Source organism: Podarcis raffonei, chromosome 14 (genome assembly GCF_027172205.1).
Source record: "Podarcis raffonei isolate rPodRaf1 chromosome 14, rPodRaf1.pri, whole genome shotgun sequence".
In the NCBI taxonomy this organism is placed as follows: Eukaryota; Metazoa; Chordata; class Lepidosauria; order Squamata; family Lacertidae; genus Podarcis; species Podarcis raffonei.
The window spans coordinates 16,484,398-16,510,069 of NC_070615.1; the positions used below are offsets into that span (position 1 = coordinate 16,484,398).

The following is a 25,672-nucleotide window of genomic DNA, read 5'->3' on the forward strand; positions in this document are numbered from 1 at the left end:
GTTATGAGAGAGGGAGGAAAAAACTTTTTCTGTTTTCTCCATCCACAGTGATTTTGGGGTGGGGGGAAGCAAAGCCCTATACTCTCCTGGAAACCTGAACAAAATAGAAAATACAGAAACTGAAGACATACTGGCCAATGGGAAGAGTCCGTCCGCTGTGGTCCAGGCCCCCAGGTCCCCAGACATTGTTGTCCATTGTTTCTGTCCCCGGGTTTCCACTTTCACCTACAAAGAGGCTGTTCTTTATCTCTTGCTTTGATCCGTCGTCGTGCGGGAACGTTCCGCCACTAGAAGGGATGGAATCGCACGTTAGCAGAAGTGCTTTGGTCAAATCATGCTTTCAACATCTTATGCAAGTGAAAATACAAGAAAACGTAGAAGCGCCAGGAGCACTTACCTGGCCAAAGTGAGCCCGATGCCATTGTCAGCAAACCTGCAAGGAAAAGAGAACTTTAGAACAGATGCCTGATGGGTCTTGGGTTCAAGACCGGGCTGTGACACATGACAAAATGGGTCACCTTCTTTCAACGCAGGTTATTCCCCCCCCCATCTATTATGTAGAAATAGAGGCATTTGCTTTTCTTATGGTGCATAAAGTGTGCTTGAAAACGCACATATCAGTGAAAGCAACATGAAAAAATATTAGGGAAATGGGCTTTGCAAAAATTGTATATTAGGGACAATACTAAAACACTAATGAATTTTCATGAGGATATAAAATCTAAAACTGATGTGGAAATGTAGACAACTGAAGACTGGAAAAATAGGAAACTGAGAGAAACAAACGGAAACATTTGTCTATCCCTGCTCTGGAGTAATTCCACAGACTGCAGAAATGTCTCTGAACAGAGGGCAATTATAAATGCGACTTATCGAAAGCACAGCAGAGGGGCGAAAGAGATTTGCTTTCACTGGTGCTGTTACGCCACAAGAGGGCAGAGACGTCACATGACTACCGTTTGCACAGAATTCCTGCAGCTTCCGTGGCCGTCTAGTCAGTGTTGAAAGATGCCGAGTGTTGCAATTCACATTAGCATATATTGTTCTGGTGTAATATATTACAGTAACAAATATTAAAATGGCTGGATCCCCACGTCTATGAAACGCTAGGTTACGAGAGCTGGAGGCTGATTTGAACTTTGCCGAAATAAACGCTGCCAAAAACTTAACAACATGGAAAATACTTCTGTGCTCTGCTGAAGGGTTTGAGATATTAGCTTGGCTATGAGGAGGTTTGGTGGCAGCAGGGAGAAGGCAGCTAAACAGGGAAAAAGTTGGAAGCAACCACATGTGGCTGCAGTGTTAGATAACCCTTCTCACATTTTACTTATTTGTATGGTACTCTGGCTTCGTTCACTCGTCACAGAAAGCCAAACTATGGCATACCAGGACCACTCAAACATGCTGGCCTCCAGAGAGGAGCTTGAACTCACTATATTCCTCCTGCAAGTCTTTTTAGGTTAGATTTGGCCTGGCATATTGTCTGAACCCAGGATATTGGTTCACCTGCCTCTTCCTCTACCACAATCTGTAATTAAGAACAACCTTGCCTACGGATCATGGCTGGGCTTAGCGTTACCTGCAAACGCAGGTGATAGTTAAGGATCATTCATTCAGCACCATCAACATGCATCAAAAAGCAATTTTTGCAGCTATCGGTATTGAGTCCAGGGCAAGGAAATGCCCAGGTATGGTTCTCACCTGCAAACAGTGGTGTGAAATCAAAGCTGCATAGAGAGACAACTGTTAAGCATCTGTCTCTTGAGTGACATGTGCCATTGCTCTGTCAGAATTAGCTGGCACTGCCCACTCCCTGTAGCAATGGCGGCTGTTGCCCCTGCCTTCCGCACTACCAGTCCCTGTGGGCTCTGGCCGCCATTGGTGCAGGCCCCCAAAATTTGGGGTTGTACCAGATAAATTGAATTCGTTGGAGAGCAGTGTTCCGGTGGCTCCTTTTCCCACAAAACCTGCCTTCCCCTGCACAGGGAAATGAATGAAAGCCTTCTGACATGTGACTGGTTGTCTCTCTGAGTTGGCAGGTTGCAACCAGGAGAGCTTTCTCGTCTCTTTTAACACTGAGAACCTGCAGCCCTTTGCCCCCACCTCCACATCAGCCTCAACCAGCATTGCCAATGGTCGGGGACGATGGGATTTGTAGTCTGCCAACATCTGAGAGCGCCACAGGTTCCCTGCTCCTGCTTTAGGTTTCCCTCCATTTCCACAGAGGCAGAAGTTGTGGAAAGTTGCAGCTTTCTGCCTCTTAGAATAAGCATGGCTTTGAAATGACTCTGCAGCAGGTAGCAAAGGAACAAGGGGCATAAGGCCGGAGGCAGAGAAAGGCAAGGAGGTTAACTGAAGAAGGGCCGTAGCAGAAGGCCCTGGGTTCAAATACTGACATCTCCAACTATGGCTAGGATGGTCCTTTGCAGGAAACCCTGAACTGCCGCTGCCTGCCAGTGCAAACAGTGCTGAACTAGATGGATCAATGGTCTGATCCAGTATAAGGAAGGATCCTAAGCTCTTAAAAGTTTTCTTTGCTGGATTGGGGGAGGGGGCGTTTTGCAGCCATGCCACAGACAGGTAAGATTTGCAGGGCACAACCTGACAATCTTGTCTCGGAGAAGGAGAAGACAGGAAGCGTCTGCTCCCATTTCCAGACTCTCTAACCGCCTGTTATTTACACAACCCTTCTCCATGCTGCCCTGTCTTATGTCTTACCTCCCTGGCACTGGAATTTTTGGCAATAACAGGCTACCACATAAAACAAAACCATTGGCGCAGCTGCTTATATTTTATTTCAGGCTCAAGCAGAAAAGGTTTATTTAAAGTCCCTTTTCTGCCGCAGCTCATTGTAACGGGTCTCGATCACACACGTATGCACACAAACAACTCAAGCTCAGGGGTTTGTTTCTGCAAAAACAGCAAGGTGTTTGCTTTCTTCCTGGTTCCCTTTCTTTGCATTCATCTCCGCCGGATGAAAGATGCGGAGCGTTATAAACAAGAAACACAGTCCTAGCCACACAGCCTTCTGCCTGCCATAAACACCCAGCTGAACTCTGGAGGGTTGAACTGAGGCCACACTCACTGGCAGTCGTCCAGCCACACATCTCCTCCCCTCAGCCAGGCGCCGTGGTCCTGGTTCTTGTAAGCAATGAAGTGTCGGATGAGAGCAGGTTCTCTGGGCTTCAGAGGGTCAGCGTCCTTATGCGGGCTGTATCTGGAATTGCAACAGGTGGAAGGAAATGAGGTCAGCAACATGGAGAGCACCGGCCCTCAAGAGATTTCAAAGCTGGTAACATGGGGTGCTTCCATGGCCATGCTGCATATTTATTTCCAATATTTACAGACCAGTGTTCACCAGAGGAGGTCCCATGTCACCCCATGACATTCCCAGACCCTCCAAGTGCCCCTGTTTTCCAGGGACAGTTCCCGATTTATAGACGCTGTCCAGGTTCTGATTTGATCCTGGAATGTCCTGCTTTTCCTTAGGACGTCCCTATTTTCATCAAAGAAATGTTGGAGGGTAAATGTTGGAGTTATGCAACCTCCCCAAGCCAAGGAGATCAGTATCTAGACAACCTTTAGGAGACATCTGAAGGCAGTCCTGTGTAGGAAAAGTTTTTTTAAAAACGTTTAATGTTTTATTATGTTTTTAAATATATTTTGGAAGCTGCCCAGAGTGGCTGGGGCAACCCAGTCAAATGGGCGTTGTATAAATATTCTTATTATGTAAGACGTTCCTATTTTCATTGGAGAAATGTTGGAGGGTATGCATTGCTTATCCACTGAGAGGAGGCAAGAACCAGATAGGGACCCACAGAACGAGGCAGCCCACCAGGTTAGGCTACTTTCAGGTGTAGTCAAATTCTACAACTGAACATCAGATGAAAAGAAAAGCCTGTCTGCTCCAAGCAAACGAGGCTTTTCTGAATAATAATAATAATAATAATAATAATAATAATAATAATAATAATTTTATTATTTATATCCCACCCATTTGGCTGAGTTTCCCCAGCCACTCTGGGTGGCTTCCAACAAAATATTAAAATACAATAGTGTGTCAAACATTAAAAGCTTCCCTAAACAGGGCTGCCTTCAGATGTCTTCTAAAAGTTTGGTAGTTGTTTTTCTCTTTGACATTTGGTGGGAGGGCATTCCACAGGGCGGGTGCCACTACCAAGAAGGCCCTCTGCCTGGTTCCCTGTAACTTGGCTTCTCGCAGCGAGGGAACCACCAGAAGGCCCTTGGTGCTGGACCTCAGTGTCCGGGTGGAACAAGGGTTGGAGACGCTCCTTCAGGTATACTGGACTGAGGGCTTTAAAGGTCAGCACCAACACTTTGAATTGTGTGTCAGCTGCCTTGGGCTATAGTGAAAGGGGTTGTCCTCCGTGGATCACTGTGCAGCTTGGACAAACATGACGGATTAGTAGTGTTAAGTACAGATAACGCTAAAGAGTAAAGAATTCCTGACTCAGCAAGGCAGGCAGAAGAGATTTGCTCCGTTTGCTGACAGATATCCAGAAAGCCCCTTTGCTTCACTTAATAAACCAACCTCTTGAGCTAAACTGGGAAAGGGGAACCTGCAGAGTTCCAGAAAATTAACCTTATTTTGGCAGGCCTACTGCAATCAGATTGCAGCCTTCGCCGCTGGGGAAAGCAATTCCCTGATTAATAGGCTTTCCTTGCCTAAGTTGAAGCTACACGCTGATGCAAATATGGAGCTGGTCCCAAGTAACCTTCCCTGCTAGAAATGAGTCAGGGTAAGCGAGATGATTATCCAAATTAAGGCGAGGTGTTTCAATTTATGGACCTCAAAAGCTTAAGCTAAACAACCTCGGTCCTGTATACCTGAAGGAGTGTCTCCACCCCCATCGTTCAGCCCGGACACTGAGATCCAGCACTGAGGGCCTTCTGGCGGTTCCCTCATTGCGAGAAGTGAGGTTACAGGGAACCAGAAAGAGGGCCTTCTTGGTAGTGGCGCCCACCCTGTGGAACACCCTCCCTTCAGATGTGAAGGAAATAAGCAGCTATCCTATCTTTAAAAGACATCTGAAGGCAGCCCTGTTCAGGGAAGTTTTTAATATTTAACGCTGTACTGTTTTTAACACTTGACTGGGAGCCGCCCAGAGTGGCTGGGGAAACTCAGCCAGATGGGTGGGGTATAAATAATAAATTATTATTATTATTATTATTATTATTATTATTAAGCTTTAAGCTACTGATGCTAAAGGAATCATGACGACTAGCTCAGTTGGTTAGAACGGGGTGCTGATAAGGCCAAGGTTGCAGGTTCAATCCCCATATGGGACAGTTCCATTGCAGTGGGTTGGACTAGATGATCCTCAGGGTCCCTTCAACTCTATGATTCTGTGAATACTCTGAATCCATGACACCAAAGGGCGGAGTAGAAAAGCCATATCTCAGGCACAGAGCATCCTCTGCATCCCGGAGGTGCCAGCTTCAATTCCCAGCATCTCCAGGTAAGGCTGTGAATGTGCCCTGCCTGAAACCCTGGAGAGCTGCTGCCAGCCAGTGTGGGAAGCAATGAGCAAAACAGACCAAAGGTTTGACTCAGAAAACAGATATGAAATATTTAGGGGGGCAGAGATATCAGCATTCCAGACTTATAATACAAATCATTAAATAAAAACACCATCGGCATGGATATCTCCCAGGGATGAGCTGCATTTCCAGGAAACCTTAGTTTGTAAAGCTGCTTTATTGTATTGTCATTTATAGGCTGGCAGGAGGAGGGATTGACTTAACTTCTGCTTTAATAACTTAAGCAATAAAATAATACCGAGCAGAAATAACTTTTATTTTATTGATATTTTTATGGCTCTTTTGTTGATTTTATCCTTATATGTTGCACTCCGCCTTGCTGTATTTTTTTAAAATGAAAGTGCGGAATATAAATTCAAAAGTAAATCAACAGGGAGAGGTTTAACACTGAGGACTAGAAGAGAACCTGATGCAGGTATGGCAGGAGAACAAGGTAAGGACTTAAAAAGACTGGTGTTAAATCCTGCTGGGAGAAGGGAGTTGGCTGAAGGAAAGTAAACAGCAGGTCCCCACCATGCATTTAAAGGACACAACTTTCCCCCAAAGAATCCTGGGAACTAATAAAGTACCCAGAATTCCTTGGGGGAAATCACATGCTTAAGCTGTGGCCGAATGTATGTGGATCTGCTGAAAATCTCCCCCTTCCACACAGACACATACGTATCCCCCAAACAATTAAAAGGTTATGACGGTTATGATCAGCATTCATTCCCCAGCCTGAGCTGCAAAAAGAGGACTTTACTTTCCAAATAAAACCAATCAAAATCAGATTACCTCCCCGCGATCAGAGTCAGGATGGGCCTTTTGTCCTTGGCAGATGCTGGCGTCGTTTTAACTCCATTGTCAATGATCATTCCAGCCTGGAAAAGAAGGGAAGGAGGGAGGGATTCTGTCAGCCAAATCCTTAGGAGGGAAATATATAAGCATGCAAACTTACATACGTATACGCACATACTTTCAATGCATTCGCTTTACACCAGCAAAAGAATTTGGAACATTGCCTGGCACAAACAGATTGCACCATCATTTTGTTTTAATGCATCTGAGGGTTTGAATGTTTACCAGCTCTCCATAATAACAAGCTATGTTAGAGAGCAGAGGTCAGGAGCTGATGGCCCAGGGTCCAAATGTGGTCTTTCCAGGCCCTCTGTTTGCCCCTTGAGACTATTCCCCAGGCCAAGCCCCCTACAAGACCTACTACAGTGGTACCTCAGGTTAAGTACTTAATTCGTTCCGGAGGTCTGTACTTAACCTGAAACTGTTCTTAACCTGAAGCACCACTTTAGCTAATGGGGCCTCCTGCCGCCGGAGCACGATTTCTGTTCTCAACCTGAAACAAAGTACTTAACCCGAGGTAATATTTCTGGGTTAACGGAGTGTGTAACCTGAAGCGTATGTAACCTGAGGTACCACTGTATGTGCCTTTTTTAAGAAGACTGAATAATTGTTTCAGCACCTACTCATTCCCTGTTCACCCCAAAGGCCAAACAACACAACACATTAAATGAATAATTTTTTCTCGACATGTCTAGTTTCATTCCCCTCCCCTCCTCCTAAACAGCCCTGGGGACATGCAGCTACTGGACACATGAAATACATCAATGCATTTAACACCTTGTCTATTATGGGTCCTGAGTGCAGTACTCATTATGTGTCACAAACATTGGTTGCTGCTTCAACAGATCTTGGCATTTGAGAAACAGCACATGTTTGTGTGTGCATGCCTGTTTAGTGAAACTTACAGATACAGACAACAACGTGCAACCATCAGCTGGGAATTAAAAGAGAAAAAGGCCTCTTTATTTATCACTCTGCTCTATCTAGAGCCAAAAGTTGGAGCTAACTAAAAACAGCATTTGTAGATAAAAATGCTTGGAGTGGGGCAGGGAGAGAACGTATGCTGTTGATATTGTGGAAGCAGGAATGGTGGCCAATAAATGGCTTGACACTGAGATTGGGAAAGGGGGGGGGGAGGACAGCATTTGGAAAAAGAAGATAGAAACTTAATTTCCAATTGCATGTGTACTCACTCGATAGTTCGAATGTGCCCGATTGTTATAGAACGTCCCCATTGGAATGTGCTCAGAGTAGCCAGGGGGATACATTCCTGCAGAGAGTCCCGTCGGTACGTGATGCAAAACAAACCAAAACCCGGTTTCCTGCAAGAGAGAACACAACAGATTCAGCCTATGCCAGACTTGGGATACGTGAGATATTAAAAACAGCAAAAAGCAGAAGCCTGCACATTGGTGGGGCGGGGCGGGTGTGGAGGGAACTAAGTACAACCATTCGTTTTGGGAAACACTCGTTCTGCCAGCACAAGGACTCTTACTTCTGCCAGGGAACTTGCCCCCTCCATTCCCTGTGTGTGTCCCACGGCCTCCCCAAATCTGCACTTAAAGGTTGGGGGGATGACCTAGAACAGTGATGGGAAAGGTAAAGGGTAAAGGGACCCCTGACCATTAGGTCCAGTCGTGGCCGACTCTGGGGTTGCGGTGCTCATCTCGCTTTATTGGCCAAGGGAGCCGGCGTACAGCTTCCGGGTCATGTGGCCAGCATGACTAAGCCGCTTCTGGTGAACCAGAGCAGGGCACGGAAACGCCGTTTACCTTCCCGCCAGAGTGGTACCTATTTATCTACTTGCACACTGATGTGCTTTCGAACTGCTAGGTTGGCAGGAGCAGGGACCGAACAACGGGAGCTCACCCCGTCGCGGGGGTTCGAACCGCCAACCTTCTGATCGGCAAGTCCTAGGCTCTGTGGTTTAACCCACAGTGCCACCTGCGTCCCCGATGGGAGAGGTAGGGTTGCCATTATTTCAAAAAGTAAAAACGAGGACAGCCCAGATGTATCACCAATGAGAGGTGGGTGGGGAGTTCCATTACACAGCCAAAAGTCCTTGCACTAATGGAACGGGTCATTGAATTCTGCCAACTGTGCTCTGAGATCTCGCACAAGGCAGGTGGAATAATAATAATAATAAATTTTATTTATATCCCGCCCTCCCCAGCCGAAGCCGGGCTCAGAAATGAGTCAGGATTTTGTTTCCACCCCAAACTGTATTAAGGCATTGTGCCTGGTTTTCAGAACAGACACAAACAGCTTTTGTTTCATCAGGAACCTGAAAGGTTGTAGTGGGCTGGGGGATTAGAATCCCAAGGTTATTCCAGCTGGAATCACAGAACTGTAAAGTTGGAAGTGACCCCGGGGGTCATCTAGGCCCAACCCCCTGCAATGCAGGAATCTCAAAATGTGGTCTCCCATCCAATTTGAAACCATACCAGACCCTGCTCAGCTGTGCAAATGCACTAGCAGTTTTATTGCTGCACCACTAGGCAATTGTTTCCCTTTGTACTCACTTCGGATCCTGCAGCTGCACAGTTTATAAGGTTGTTGTGTGGGTTGGCCAGCCAGAAGGTAGAGACTGCACTGTTGGTTAGACGGGAAAAGACAAGCGTAAACAAACAAAAAAACACAATTCCCAAATGGAGTGTGCAGAGGGATGGGCATTACAGTCGTGCCTTGGAAGTCGAACGGAATCCGTTCCGGAAGTCTGTTTGACTTCCAAAACGTTCGGAAACCAAGGCGCGGCTTCCAATTGGCTGCAGGAAGCTCCTGCAGCCAATTGGAAGCCCAGGAAGCCCCGTCCAACATTCAGGTTCCAAAGAACATTCTCAAAGCAGAACAGTCACTTCCAAGTTTGCAGCATTCGGGAGCCAAAACGTCCAAATACCAAGGCGTTCGGGATCCAAGGTACAACTGTATATTTAATCAAGTTATATAACTGAGCAGAGAAGTTTTCCTTTACAGAACAGAGTAACTTTGATCTCTCTTTCTCTCTGACCACCACCATGAAAAAGAGCCTTAGTAAAATGGCAGGACACCTGCTTTGCCTGTAGAAGGTCCGGGATTCAATCCCTGGCATCTCCAGGAGAGCTGCTGCCAGTCAGTGCAGACAGCACTGAGGCAGATGGACCCATGTTCTGACTCAGCACAAGGCACCTTCCTGTGTCTCTGTTACAGCATCCTTACAGCTGTCACACTTGCGACACAGCCCTGCCTTGAAAGCCTTTAGGAATCCCAGAAGGAATTTCTATGGTATGAAACTATCCTATATCATTTATGTTTTATGCTGTGACGAATGTTTCCGCATATGAGTCAGCAAAAAAGGAAGCAAAGGAAAACCTCTAGGAAGCCCCGAGTTTGCTAGGGGTTGTCTTAAGTAACAACCTGATTGAATTTTCGTGCTTTCATGGTACCTGAAATCCCTGAAGGATTTAAAGGTACTTGTTTGGCAAACAGCTTGGCTTTCATGGTCACTTGCTTGGCCAAGTCCTGGCTGGCACTGAAATTATCTCGCATATTGCCTATTTCCCAGGATTCACATGGCTATTAAAACATAATGCTATAAAATGTGTTTGTTTCCAGCCAAACTCCCTTTTTGAAAAGAATATATCGTTTTGCTCAAATCTCATACACAATCCTGCCATGAAATTGAGATACAGTTTTCATGTAACACTAAGCCAAAGCATAGCTAGGAGTGAATGTGTGAGCACGGGTACTTGCAAGGGAAAAAAAAATCATACCTGCTTTGATTTGGCTTGGTGTTATATCCAAATCTGGGCTCTTGGCTTATCTTGATCCAGATAAGTTACAAGGTTTGTAGCCAAGGTTTGCTCTTCTTGACTCATGGTTTGTCTAGAGCAGTGATAGCCAAACTTGTCCCTCCAGCTGTTTTGGGACTACAACTCCCATCATCCCTAGCTAGCAGGACCAGTGGGCAGGGATGATGGGAATTGTAGTCCCAAAACAGTTGGAGGGCCAAGTTTGGCCATCACTGGTCTAGAGCATGACAAACCACAAAACCAGCCATATTAACACATGGCTTAGCTCACAGCAGGAGGACTGGAGGATTTTTCCTGCAGAGTGGCAGAGATTTTTCCTGCAAATATCTGGATGCTTGCACAATTATACTTAGCCATACTTAGGCTTAACGTTACTTGCAAAACTGTCCCAATAGTTTGTTAGTCTTTGTGGCTGCCAGTGTAGATCACAAAACATTTTACGTTGCAGCCCAGGGGTGGATCTACACACAGAAATAAAACGCTATAAATAAGTCAGAAATTAAATTGTTATAACAAAAGGAGAAAAACCGCTATGGAAAATTGCTTAGATTTTTTTCCCTTGCTCTCTGGGGCCATCTGGTGTTACATGTTTATAATGCATTCAAAATGCTGTTTCTTGACTAATGTAGCAAAGTCCCAGGTATACAAGACTTTTTTCTTGCTACTGTTTACTGTGACATACGCTGTGGACATCCCCAACATTGAAACACTGGTATACCTGGGTTGCCGTGCACTAAATGATAACAGACAGCACTTACCTTTAAGTTCTAATCTTTTATTTGAATATGAGAGATTAATTACAGCTGTTTTCAGACAACAGTATATTCCGTTTCCCTTGTGTCTATTTTCCTATTATATTCAAGCTTTCATACAATGTAAAAACCACTTCCAGGGATCTAGCGGAATATGGTGGAAGATTCGCACTCTTTTCCATGTTTAATTGCTTCCAGAAAAAAATCCATGGAAGTAAAGTGATGAAAGTCGGGGAGCTATCCCAGCATACATTTCTTTCCTGCCATTTTCTTAGAAGAGCAGAAGCACACATTTGTGGAAAAAGTGGGGGAGCAGCGACATCTAATGCCGTTTGTTGTTGTGTCACAGGTGTGAATGAAATTTAGCACAACATGCTTGTATATCAGTCAAAAAGCCACAGTTCCCTAACACAACAGGTATTGCTGTGTGAAAGGAACATTGGAAAACAGGAGAAGCGCCAGCATTATAACCAGGAAAACTAATGCAATATTCCTCTCGCTTGAGTGTGTACCCAAGTCTCTCCCCACTGAGACTTGAAGGACTTAAAATGCTTCATTTTGGCTGTGATTTTCGGGGGGGGGGGGAGAGAGAGAGATGCACAGTGGAAATTTAGGTGATTTCTCTTTTCAAGCAAGGTATAGGCAGGGCAGATCCTGAAGCTGAGGCTCCAATACTTTGGCCACCTCATGAGAAGAGAAGACTCCCTGGAAAAGACCCTGATGTTGGGAAAGATGGAGGGCACAAGGAGAAGGGGACGACAGAGGATGAGATGGTTGGATAGTGTTCTCGAAGCTACCAGCATGAGTTTGACCCAACTGCGGGAGGCAGCGGAAGACAGGAGTGCCTGGCGTGCTCTGGTCCATGGGGTCACAAAGAGTCAGACATGACTAAACGACTAAACAACAATAGGCATAAGAAGCTCCCCAAATGGGCTGTAATGGTTCACTAAGATACACCAGGCAAATCAGTTCTATAAGCCAAAGGAAATTAGAAGTTTGTTTTTTGACTCACTTGCAGTCCTGTCTAGGTTTGGGGATATATCCTGGGTAAGCTCCTTCTGTGATCGTCTTGCACATCCTTGTGTTTCGGTCAGAGGGCAGCAAAGTGCTGGGTTTCACCAAGAGTCCAAGGCAGTGATCAAAAGTGTTGCGTACCTCAGGGCCATCTTCGGTAAAAAAGCAGTGTCCAAGCGTGTCATACCCAACAACATCCTTGACCTGTGGATATAAAAAAGGGAGAGGGCATGGATACGAGGCTGGTCTTCTTAGATGCTCAGAACAGCACCTTGCCTGGACGTAATTGTGAGGCTCATGGCATTAATGATGTTCAACTTAAAAACAACATCTGAAACGATGCTGAGAGTATCTAATGCAGGGGCCCATGGGCAGGATGCGGCCCAATCACCTTCTCAAGAGAGCCAGTGTAGTGTAGTGGTTAAGAGCGGTAGACTCGTAATCTGGTGAACTGGGTTCGCTTCCCTGTTTGGACACATTTCTTCTTAAACCAGTTTAAAGCTAAAAACAGAGGCAAGTCATTATGTCTTATTTCCATCAGAGATGAAGGCGGCATGATTCAGATCAGCCAATGATGATTCAGATCAGTGTACCGTTCCATTGTAGGAGTGCATCACGCTCATTTCGAAGGGGATGACACGCCACAAGGGTTTTCTTCCATCTGCATGTTGTTGGCTGATGCCAAGTGTGTCCCTGAGCATGTACTAAGAGCCCTTCATTGACTTCATTGCCACTGTTATCAGGAATCCACATTGCAACATGTGAAAACCACGTCTGAGAAGAGCGTCAGGATGCCCCTAGATTCCCTGGGAATTTATATATATATTTAAATCACTTTCTGTGCATGCACATATAAGATGGCATGGCTTTAAATCAGAGGGTTTATAAATGCTGGACTCCTAAATTCAGGGGCAGACTTCATATGGCATTTGTCCTTTCCAGCAAAGGAGCATCGTCAATCTCAAACTGAATTAATGACACCAGATGCAAGCATTGCCGCAGCTAGCAGGCCCTCATGCGTATTCCTCAGAGTATTATCCACCATAAATCTATAGAGTATGCCAATAGTTTCTGGCATGACATACTCCCTGCGTTCATCCAGCCCCCTCCACAACAAGCCTTGGTATAAATCAGGCCAGGATTTAATGTTGTGGCTCAGCAGATTGTAACACACACATTTGCAAAGCAATGAGGAAAGCAGGATGTGGTGGGCTTTTAATGCACTGCTGCTGGCGAGAGTAATATTTCAGACGTTTTTACATGCAAAAGGTGGCATGAGCCCAAGCCTATCTAGATTTGCTCCACTAGCAGAGGATGCAATTATGTAAGATCATTTAAATACAAGATTAGCCAGTCCCTTACAGTCTCTGCAATCCAGATAGTCGCAGACAAACTAAGGGGTGGGCAGAGATCCACATCTTTTCAATGCATCTTATGGCTGAAATGCTGACTATATATTATATCGTTTCTGCTGCAATAATTTTGTCAGTGCTTTCGCATCCAAATCCCTAAACTGTTTTACTTGGAGAACAGCCCTGCTATTTTGGTGGAACTGGTCCCCCAAGTAAGAGCGGTGATTCTATATGCATTTGCACAAGATCCCCAGGCAAGTACTGTTTTACTCAGGAGTAATCCCAACCGAGTCCAATGAGGCTTACTCCCACAAATGTAGTGTTACCCTCTGCCGGCAGTTAGATACACACAGGTGTAAGAAGAGAGAGAGAGAAAGTGGTATGCAAAGAGGTCAAATGGCAACGAAATGCAAAAAGAACAGGCTGTGCACATCCAATCACATCTCAAAATGGATGTAAAATAAGAGCAGCGACCAGAAAATCCCTTGAGGTAGCTGCTTTCTTCATTCCTATCAACTTGACCATGTTTCCTTCCCCATTGCTTGCTTTTTGGCTGTGGAAGTGCCGAGGAAGGAACGTGGCTCTTTACCAGAATTCCTTTGAACTAAATATAATTTTGCTCCTTGGAAAAGGGCAAAAATGAGAAGCTGGACGCTTCCAAATCCTCTAAAACCGACCCGCCCATTTGAGCCACTGCAATGTCACACTCTGAATATTTGAGTTGGCAGTGGCAGCAGCACCCTGAAAAAAAATTTATCTGTGCAGGATCAGGGCTTAAAATTAGAATCGGTGATGAGGGTTTGGATTGGCCCATGTTAATCAGCAGCTGTGCAGCCGCTGCAGAAGAAGTATTTACGGTACCATAACCAGGATGTGTGGGATGCGGGTGGCGCTGTGGGTTAAACCACAGAGCCTAGGACTTGTTGATCAGAAGGTCAGCAGTTTCAATCCCCGCGACGGGGTGAGCTCCCGTTGCTCGGTCCCAGCTCCTGCCAACCTAGCAGTTTGAAAGCACACCAGTGAAAGTAGATAAATAGGTACCGCTCCGGCAGGAAGGTAAACGGCATTTCCGTGTGCTGCTCTGGTTCGCCAGAAGTGGCTTAGTCATGCTGGCCACATGACCCAGAAGCTGTATGCTGGGTCCCTTGGCCAATAAAGTGAGATGAGCGCCGCAACCCCAGAGTCAGTCACAACTGGACCTAATGGTCAGGGGTCCCTTTACCTTTACCTTTAACCAGGATGCTTTCTACCACTTAACAGGCCTCTGGCCATCCTTGCTTTGCAGTTAATACATCCATTAGGTTCCTTGCTCATCTGACATGCTACTCTCCCCATGTGGCTACAAATCGGAAAGCAGTTGTAGTAACAGGAACAGGAACATAGACTCTGATCTATGGCAAATTAATAAATGCTAATCTAAGAAGAACCCTTTCTCCTAACACTAGAATCTGTAGACATGCAAGGTTGGAAGATTCAGGACAGACAAAGGGAAAGACACAGTTAAACTTTGGAACTCCTTGCCACAAGAGGCAGCGGTAGCCACCAAGGTGGATGGCTTTAAAAGAGGATTAGACAAATCCATAGAGGAGAAGCCTGTCCCATCATTGCTATCCTCTGCCTCCATGGTTTAAGCAAGCCTATCCAGAAATGTAGAATATTTATGTTTGATTTTAGCATATTGTTGATTTTAATTTTTTTAAACTGATAATTTCATTGTTTCATTCCCTTTGTAAACCGCTTTGTGGTGTGTGTTTTTCACAGGCACGCGATATTTAATTTTTATGAAGTAAATAATAAAAATGTAGAAGGAAACGCAGCTAAAACCCTTGTGGCTAGGGATGGTTGTTTTTAAAAAACCTGAATATGAATCAAGCCATCACCATTAAAAAACACAGATAAAAATCAATAAAATTTTTAAAACAATTATAGCTGCCCACTTTACATGTCTGGATAGGCTTGCGACAACAAGAAAGTTCCCAGCTGCGTCTAAAGTATTATTGCTATTTTTATTTCTTACCCTACAGGTCTGAGGGTTGATCACAAAAGAATCAAATATTAAAAACAATTAAAACAGATTTCAATCAAGAGAACAGGGTGAGTTCTAAACAAAAACCAGGGTAAAGAGAATATGGTAAAGAGGAGTGTCTCCCGCATGTTATGAAAACTATGAGGAAAGTTCCAGAAACGCCTCTTTGAGGGAGGAATTCCACAGTTCAGGGACTGCTACTCTCCAGGGCAATGTCATCACCTGGGCTGCCACCACCCCAAACTTCAGAGGGCAATGGGGCTACAAGGAACCAAGAGGGCAAGGATTTCCTGCCTAATTTCAAGAGGCAGGGAGTTCCAAAGCACGGCTGCTGCCACACTACATGATCGATGCCTTACAAATAATTTAATAATAATAATTTATTATTTATACCCCACCCACCTGGCTGGGTTTCCCCAGCCACTCTGGGCGGCTCCCAACAGAATATTAAAAAACGATAAACCACCAAACATTAAAAGCTTCCCTAAACTGGGCTGCCTTCAGATGTCTTCTAAAAGTCAGATAGTTGTTTATTTCCTTGACATCTGATGAGAGGGCGTTCCATGGGGCGGGCACCACCACCAAGAAGGCCCTCTGCCTCATCTCTGTAATCTCACTTCTCGCAATGAGGGAACCGCCAGAAGGCCCTCGGCGCTGGACCTCAGTGTCCGGGCTGGATGATGGAGATGGAGACACTCCTTCAGGTATACTGGGCCGAGGCCATTTAGGGCTTTAAAGGTCAGCACCAACACTTTGAATTGTGCTCAGAAACGTACTGGGAGCCAATGTAGGTCTTTCAGGACTGGTGTGATATGGTCTCGGCGGTCACTCCCTTTGCAAATTCAGTTGCAAAGGCCAGCCTAAAAAATACGGCTTTCAAAAGATGTCTGAAAAAACTGGTAGGGAGTTTTGCAGGGCAAGGCCTGCCAAAAGGAAAGCTTAGCTCAGGGGTCAGCAACCTTTTTCAGCCATGGGCCGGACCACCGCCCCTCAGACCATGTGGTGGGCCGGATTATATTTTTTTGGGGGGCGGGGGGAATGAACGAATTCCTATGCCCCACAAATAACCCAAAGATGCATTTTAAATAAAAGCACACATTCTACTCATGTAAAAATATGCTTATTCCTGGACTGTCCGTGGGCCGGGTTGAGAAGGCGATTGGGCTGGATCTGGCCCCCAGGCCTTAGTTTACCTACCCCTGGGCTTAGTCCCTAGTGAAGGCCAGCCATACCTCAGGGATAGATCGCACCACCTGAAGTGCTCCATTAGAGCATCTCAGTGATTGTTTTGGTGCATTAGGAATCAGCCCTTCTGGTACTTTGGCCCCAAGTTATTGAAGTTATTTTGCGCCTAGGTAGACCTGCAGACCAGCAGCACCAACACTATGAATTGTGATGGAAGGGGTGGTGAATGAATCTCAAGTTTCTTACCAGCAGACCATTGGAGCCATGGACGGTGACACAGCGAGAAAAGGCATGGTGGATGGAGATGTCTTTCACGTAGGTAGGAGGGTGGTAGCCGCCCTTCTCATCCACATCTCCGGACATGTGGAAGTGGATTGGGTAGTGTCCCAGTGACTGCTGGCCCATGTGCTTCAGTTCAATCCCTTCCATGTGGACAGACTTAAACCCAAGTCCAAGCTAGAGAACAACACACACACATCAACATCAACATTATCATCATCATCATCATCATCAATCGGCAGGTTTGAAATTTGTGCAAGACGCTTTCAGGGTTGCTGTTTTCGTTTCTCAAACAAGTGTGATCCAGCGCCTTTAAAGCCACATCTGCACTATACATTTAAAGTGGTATCAAACCACTTCAAGCACTCATCACTTGCTCCAAAGAATTCTGGGAAGTATAGTTGTTAAAGCTACTGACAGTTATTAGGAAACCCATTGAAACTAATGGATCTTGAGTAGAACACGATGCAATCCAATAAGGACATAGGAAACTGCCTTATACTGAACCAGACCATATAGCTGTCAGCCTACACTCGAGTAGGACCCTGGCAGAGACACATGCCCGACTGGCATGTTCTCTCCCTCCTGGTCGATTGTTCGGGAGCTTCAAAAGCTTTCTTCTGCCCGAACATCACAGCGACCGATGCCAACAGACATCCACACACTTAGGGATCAGCAGAGTCTTCGCAGTTCACATGACAGACCTCAGCATTTTGGCTAATCTACTTTATTTACTTATAAACACACACAGAGCACTGCAACATGGCTCCCTCTCTCTTTAGCATCAGACAGCAAAGAGAATGAACAAAGGACAATAGTCCCACTTCACGGAACACAGTGACACAAACATCCTGTCTCCATCACTTCCCACTTTGTGGAGTCAAAACATACACCATCATGTGATAGACAAAAATCCCATGACTGCAATCACGGAGCAGGAATTCTAACACTAGCTCAGTACTGGGTCCATCTAGCTGATGTACTGTCTACATTGACAGGCAGGAGCCCTTGGGGATTTCAGACCAGGAATTTAACCTACAACCTTCTGCATGCAAAGCAAATACTCTACCACTGAGCTTTCCCCCAAACTTTATATTTTTTTGCTTTTTAGAATTGTTTGCCATCATTTTGTACACAGCTTAGGAGACTGCTGTTTGGTACAAAAGGGCACAAAGTATAGGAGCTGCATAAATAAATTCTCATCTTGAAAAGTATTGCACTTTAAATGCACATAGATCTATTGGCACGATTGTGCCCATGCTCCATAAAATTTATGCTGCAGACATAAAGTCTGAGATTGGATATGTTAGATACAAGTGCTCAATGTCATGTCAGACTCCCCCAGCCACATGGAAGAAAGGTCCCAGCACGGGGGGGGGGGGGGACGACCTGCAATACATAGACACCAAGTGATACCTTGATATGGCCTCCAAAGGTGTCAAAATCAAAGAAGGAACACAGATCACTGTTGTAATTGTAGCATTCCTTGGCCATCTCTCCCATCACAAGAATGTTGCGACTTAGCAAGCCTACTTCTGCTCTCATGTCCACGCCATCGATCACCTCTCCTGTGTGAAGGTAGTTTGCTTTCCCTAAAGGGGCAGGAAACGAAAATTCGCCATTAACAAATCCATTCTCTAACTTCTATTTATTTCAATTTGAATTTCAATTTTTATTATTCCACAGGATTTATATACTGTTTAATTGCCATATGACCACAAAGCAGTCAGCAAACATAACAAAGCAATGAAATTATCAGCAAAATAGGCACCCGCCAGATCAATAGCCCTTTGATTTGTTGGCATCTTGATTCCATACTTCCAAGTTTGACTGTTCCAGCTATTCCAGTGTGATGCCACAGAACAGGGACCAGCAAACTTTTTCAGCAGGGGTCCAGTCCACTGTCCTTCAGACCTTGTGCAGGGCTGGACTATATTTTGAGGGGGGAGGGGATGGACGAATTCCTCTGCCCCACAAATAACCCAGAGATGCATTTTAAATAGAAACACACATTCTACTCATGTAAAAACATGCTGATCCATCCATGGGCTGGATTTAGAAGGCAATTGGGCCAGATCCGGCTCCCGGGCCTTAGTTTGCCTACCTATGCCATAGAACTTCGGGGGTTTTTACAGCTTAAGTGTACTGCTAGGAACCTTATGTCATTTCAAAAATCGGTCCAGCTGATGATAGGAGGCTGCTTTGTACAGAGTCAGACCACTGTCCCTCTCGTTCAGCATCCTCTGCATCAGGGGTGAGCCAACCTGTGGCCCTCCAGGTGTTCCTGGATTCAAACACCTATCCACCCCAGAAAAGTGTAGCCAAAGTTCAGAGATGATGGGAGTTGTAGTCCAGGAACAGATGGAGGACACCACAGGGACTACCCACTAGTCTACACTGAACAGCAGCAGCTCTTTGGGGTTTTCTGGAAGATGTCTCTTCCAGCCTTACCTGGAGATGCCAGCGATGGAAGCCTTCTGCATACAGAGCATGTGTCCTAAAGGTAAAGGGACCCCTGACCATTAGATCCAGTCGTGACCAACTCTGGGGTTGCGGCGCTCATCTCGCTTTATTGGCCGAGGGAGCCGGCATACAGCTTCCGGGTCATGTGGCCAGCATGACTAAGCTGCTTCTGGTGAACCAGAGCAGCGCACGGAAACACCGTTTACCTTCCCGCTGGAGCGGTACCTATTTATCTACTTGTACTTTGACGTGCTTTCGAACTGCTAGGTTGGCAGGAGCAGGGACCGAGCAACGGGAGCTCACCCCATTGCAGGGATTCGAACCGCCAACCTTCTGATCGGCAAGTCCTAGGCTCTGTGGTTTAACCCACAGCGCCACCCACGTCCCTAGCATGTGTCCTACTGCTGGGCTATTATGGTTTTATAATTTTTTGTAAACTGCCCAGAATGGGTGGGGCAACCCAGTCAGATGGGCAGCATATACAGAAATCATAATCATCACCATCACTATGAATGTTCACTGCAAAGTAAGTAAATTAATTTACAAGTGTACACACATAGGATTGCAGCTTACATATTGCAGTTCATACACAAGCACACACACACACACACACACACACACACATATACGAATTCTTTCCAGCTTCTTCCCCTCGCCCTCTACAAACCAGAGAAGACTTTTTAAACTTATCCCTCCTCCATATGTCACTGCGTCTTTTACACACAGACACACCATGTCTTCCCTGATTCAGCTGTTTTGTAATGGGGGGTTGGGGGAGGAAGGAAGCAGGAAGAGATTATCTTACTGCCCACATTCTGAACCGGTCCAGTAAAAACAAGCAATACACTCATTAAATAAATGCTGCGCTCAAAGAGCATATATGTTTTACACTTGCAGATATTTTCTTTCGGGAGAGGCATGCACACTCAACATTTATAACTGGAAACAAATGCCAAAAGCTCAGAAATAGCCAAATCAGAGTTGTTCCTTGCAAAGAAGATATAGGAGATGGGTTATCTGCTTTAAAACAAGAAAACAGGCAGAATGCCCATCATTTTTACGAGGAGGAATGAATATTTCAATGGTATGCAATTCTCTGTGCCTGCCATTCAGTGGCGCTGTGGTCCAAACCACTGAGCCTCTTGGGCTTGCCAATCGTAAGGCCGACAGTTCGAATCTGTGAGACGGGGATGGGCTCCCGTTGCTTTGTCCCAGCTCCTGCCAACCTAGCAGTTCGAAAGCATACCAGATAAATAGGTACCACTGTGGCGGGAAGGTAAGCGGCATTTTCATGCGCTCTGGCTTCCGTCATGGTATTTCGTTGCACCAGAAGCTGTTTAGTCATGTTGGACAGATGAAAAGAAATGCTGTTGGTGGACAAATACTGGCTTCCCTTGGCCTGAAAGTGGAGATGAGCTCTGCACCCCATAGTCAAATTCGACTGGACTGAACTGCCCAGAAGTCCTTTATCTTTACCTTTTTACCATTCAGTGGCAACCCACTGCAGAATCGCCATCAGTGAGAGGTGATGAGCATAAGGCTTTGCCCTAACTGCAACCATGTCCATGAGCTCAGTGTTTTTAGTCCTCCATCACAGAACAAGGATGGGTGTTGTAGCCCCGTCTGAGTTCCGTTGCCAGCAAGCAGGGGCTAGCGGTCTCTGAGGAACTCTTGCTTGAGAGCAGAATCCACACACACAAAGTCTCACAGTCCAGAAGTCAGGGAGTCCAGATGACCACAGATTCAAGGGTCCAGATAGGAAGCAGGAAGCAGCAAGGTAGGACCAGGAACGACAAGCATTGTTTGCAGCATCTGACAGCTGCTGAGGGCTCTGTTTAAGAAGGCCAAAGCCAGCTGGTTCTCATCAGTGCCATCTCCTGTTGTGTCCTTGAAGGCTGATCAGCTGCAGGTGGAGTCACTCCCCCTTCAGGCTGCTGTTCAGCAGGCGAAAGTGAATCCTGGCCCATGACAGCGGGGGAACTCTGGCCAGTGAGCCAATTTTTTGCGTACCAGCCATTTCCCCCAAACCATGCCCATCTGTTATCAGTTGACACCATTGCCAAACTCTTCCCTTCAGGGAAAGAGCTGGAAAAGCAGAGAGCAGGGCTGAACTGTCTGCTTATTCTGCCTGATTTTGCTTTGCCAGGGCATTTCTTGTGAGGAAAACACTGGTGAAGCAGACCCCACAAACCCCCCACACCACCTCACAGGTCAACTTTGAAAGGAGGACAGGACTTGCCAGCTATCAGTCAGCTGATACCACCTGCTGATAGACATGTAGGTGGCCTCACCTACCTGCCAAGTTTGGCCACCACACTCCCGGGGCCAAAAAGGTTCTTCACTCCTGCCACAGAGGACAATATTCACTTATAGAGGAAACCTAATGATGGCTGCGCTTGAAGGACACTACCGAGTGAGGACAAAACCTGTTCCATCTCCCAGGTGGCTCCAACTTGAGACCCAAGCCTGCCATTTAACTTGTGCAGGCCCACTATGGTTCCGAATTCTCAAGCCACAGTAGGATGGAACAAAGCAGGTGCCCAGAAGACTCTCTCCATGTGCACAAAGATACTCGCTGCAAATTGCTGTCATAGCAGAACGGACGGCGGCTCCACATCTTGGCTACAACATGCCTTCGTGTCACACAAGGAGGGCAGAGGGAGCTATCCCACCCGCTTTGCGATGCAGTTTTCAATGAACGGAGAAGGTGGTATCATTTGATCCTGCTGCGGCTGTTGTTTGCTGAAGCAGATCTGAGCACAAGGTGTTATCAGATGGAGACCTGCTGGAGCCAGAAAGGGGAGATCCCTGCAAAACTTCATACGGAACTTTGATAAGGAGGGCAAAAGAATTCATCTGTGTCCAGTGGTGCAGATAGTAAATAAAAGCAAGCTTTTCTCCTCTGTAGCTGTTACTGCTGTCCATCCATTTTCTGCTGCGGCACCCAGAAGATGGCCTCCCTCGATCCCCAATATCTGCAAGGCCTCATCTCTCTCCCCTTTCAAAAAAAGCCACATTCTTTAAAACATACCATTTCCCCCAGCCAGCTCAAGTTTTATTATGTGCATACGGTCCACAGACAAAAAGCCTACAAAATTAACTGGAGGAACATACGTGCTTCAAATAATTGGCTATTTGCTCAGGGCGATTATACAGAAATACGATTTCTGCTGTCAGTTTGCTATGTGTTTTAATCGCAGCAGCGAACAGATTTAGCTATTTTTCACCCTCTGACATAAAGGCCTGGAATCTGCAAATAGAACTGGCATAAAAACCAGAAGACATTCCTGGGTAAGGTTCAAGCAGTGGACAAACAATCACTTAACGTAACCCATTGCAGAAGTTGCATTATTCAATTCAAGTGGTCTCTCTCTCTCCCCCCACACACACTTCTAACATTTTTTAAATCTCCCACAAGCTCTGACTTATTCTCGATCTTGCCTTGCTGGACAGATGATTTTTATATGGCAGGCCTTCAGATTTAGAATGCTTTCCATGTTTATGCGCCCTGGGATTCTTTGCAACTGTTTTGCATTTTAAGTGCTTTGGAGTGGTGCAGATGCACAGAAGCAATGTGGTTGCAGATAGGGGAGAAATTCGGGTCTGTTCATCTTTGAAGGCAATTCTACCTTAATTCACACTTTTCCAAAAAGTAATATGCAAAGTGAAACACATCCATCCTTCAAAATTCACACTCCTCTAAATTTTCCAGTGCATTTCTGAAGCCAGGTAACGTGTGCAGAAATGGATACACTAGGTTAAATTGTGCATTAAAATGCATATATTACTGCAAAACATACAAAAACGCATTATATTAGGGGGAACTGCTTTGCAAAAAATGTGCATATTAGGCAAAATTGCATACAAACATGGTAGATTGGGAGAAATTTGTCCTGAAATGCAGGTTTCAAACTAATATGGAAATGTGGAGCACCGAGAACTATGGAGATTGGAAAAATAAGGAACGGAGTAAGGTTCAGTTATCCCTAGGCATGGGGCAAGCTTCCCAAAATAAATGTCTTGGTGATGCTTTTGTTGTTGTTGTTTAGTCGTGTCCGACTCTTCGTGACCCCATGGACCAGAGCACGCCAGGCCCTCCTGTCTTCCACTGCCTCCCGCAGTTTGGTCAAACTCATGCTGGTAGCTTCGAGAACACTGTCCAACCATCTTGTCCTCTGTCGTCCCCTTCTCCTTGTGCCCTCCATCTTCCCCAACATCAGGGTCTTTTCCAGGGAGTCTTCTCTTCTCATGAGGTGGCCAAAGTATTGGAGCCTCAGCTTCAGGATCTGTCCTTCCAGTGAGCACTCAGGGCTGATTTCCTTCAGAATGGATAGGTTTGATCTTCTTGCAGTCCATGGGACTCTCAAGAGTCTCCTCCAGCACCATAATTCAAAAGCACCAATTCTTTGGCAATCAGCCTTCTTTATGGTCCAGCTCTCACTTCCATACATCACTACTGGGAAAACCATAGCTTTAACTATATGGACCTTTGTTGGCAAGGTGATGTCTCTACTTTTTAAGATGCTGTCTAGGTTTATCATTGCTTTTCTCCCAAGAAGCAGGCGTCTCTTACTTTCGTGGCTGCTGTCACCATCTGCAGTGATCTACAAAACTCTTTTTATGAAAGGTACACGTGCCTGGGCTTTGGAATAATAAGATCTCAGGCTTGCACGGGCTTGGGTTTTATTTAGCACCTGCAGAGACATGCTAAGAATGCTAAATGCCAACAAGAATGTTGAATATGCACTAAGAGAGTTCTATATATAACTAACACCTTGAGTGTTTGTTTTCATGTTGTGCTTTTGCTGACTTGGGGGAGATTCAAGATAAGGAAATGGGTCTCAGGTGGTTGCTGTCCTCCACTGCCCTCTCCTTACGGAGTATTGATACCACATTCACCCCAGACAATAGCTATAAATTGGGTTCCTGGAATGCTTGATGGTAAAACAAACACACCAAGCATGTCTATTTCTGCAGGAGGTTAATTTGGCAATTTATACCACCAGCAGAGAAACTAGAAATTTGTTGTTTTTTCCAAAACCAAAAAAAATTACAAACACCAAATTCAAAATCCATATTCATTTTATAACAAGCCCATTACATAGATTACCTAAATTAAAATATATCTAATTGCTCTAGAGCCTAGAGAAACTAGAAATTTGTGTGACACACACACACAAAAATAGCCAAGAACCAGGCTAGGATGTTCAATAGGACTGTCCAGACAGAACCCAAGAATGACTTGGTTTCCCTTCTCCTTCCTCTTCTGGGTCTTGCATTCACATTTCTTCGTTCCCCTGCTCTTAAAACACCTATTGCCTCCTGTTTAATCCTATACATCCCCCTTCCTCCTCCTCCTCCTCTTCTGCCCTTACTCAATATTTGCCACAAAAACCCCAGGATTTTCCCACCAGAATAAACGAAGCAGAATCAAATGAAATTCTTACTCAGGAACCAGTTCTTGCAAAATCTTGGCATTCTGTCAAATTTACAGCGTTTGCATTACTCACAGCTGAGAAAATTTGCTCCCACAAATTGTCAGGATGTCCCCTTGACTCGGCCAGTTTTAAAAGAGGATTAGTCAAATTCACGGAGGGCAATGCTATCATTCATCTCTAGACATGACGGCTGTTTGTACTACCTCTGTTGTCACAGGCAGGTTGCCTCTGAATAGCAGTTTGCTGGGAATCGCAAGTGAAGAGAACGCTTTCGCACTCAGGCCTCGTTTGTGGGCTTCCCAGATGTATGGCAGCCCATGTCGGCAGTGCTGCTTTTGCCGATTTCCCTTAAAAATAGATCAAAAACGGCTTTTTTGCGATATTGCCAAAAAGGCTCAACAACTTTTTTGCCCGGATTTTCGCCATTTGAAATATGGCAACCCTACCATAGGCACCAGGGACACGGGTGGCGCTGTGGGTTAAACCACAGAGCCTAGGACTTGCCGATCAGAAGGTCGGCGTTTCAAATCCCCGCAATGGGGTGAGCTCCCGTTGTTCGGTCCCAGCTCCTGCCAACCTAGCAGTTCGAAAGCACATCAAAGTGCAAGTAGATAAATAGGTACCGCTCTGGCAGGAAGGTAAACGGTGTTTCCGTGCTGCTCTGGTTCGCCAGAAGCGGCTTAGTCATGCTGGCCACATGACCCGGAAGCTGTACGCCGGCTCCCTCAGCCAATAAAGCGAGATGAGCGCCACAACCCCAGAGTCGGCTACAACTGGACCTAATGGTCAGGGGTCCCTTTACCTTTACCATAGGCACCTGACCACTGTGAGAACAGGATGCTCAATGAGATGGTCCTTTGGTTTGATCCAGCAGCGCTCTTATTTTTGTACAATGAGAGGAATCTGGAGTGGAGTGTAATATGGATTACTAGGTACGCATAGTCCCCTTATTGCAGGGGACCTAAATTACCTTGGA

The 25,672-nt window shown here is 45.7% G+C and overlaps 1 protein-coding gene across 2 annotated transcripts in view; it reads right to left on the reverse strand.

The window, feature by feature from the left end:
* Positions 1-25,672, reverse strand: part of CEMIP (cell migration inducing hyaluronidase 1) — a 166,420-nt gene that overhangs the window by 15,020 nt on the left and 125,728 nt on the right. For both annotated transcript variants that reach the window (XM_053364360.1, XM_053364359.1), the window contains exons 12-20: positions 18,212-18,387; positions 16,763-16,972; positions 11,952-12,157; positions 8,922-8,991; positions 7,593-7,721; positions 6,337-6,422; positions 3,086-3,217; positions 398-433; positions 132-287 (exon numbers count right to left, since the gene is read on the reverse strand). In XM_053364360.1, coding sequence (XP_053220335.1) covers positions 132-287; positions 398-433; positions 3,086-3,217; positions 6,337-6,422; positions 7,593-7,721; positions 8,922-8,991; positions 11,952-12,157; positions 16,763-16,972; positions 18,212-18,387 — 1,201 coding nt within the window. The remainder of the gene's footprint in view (positions 1-131; positions 288-397; positions 434-3,085; positions 3,218-6,336; positions 6,423-7,592; positions 7,722-8,921; positions 8,992-11,951; positions 12,158-16,762; positions 16,973-18,211; positions 18,388-25,672) is intronic.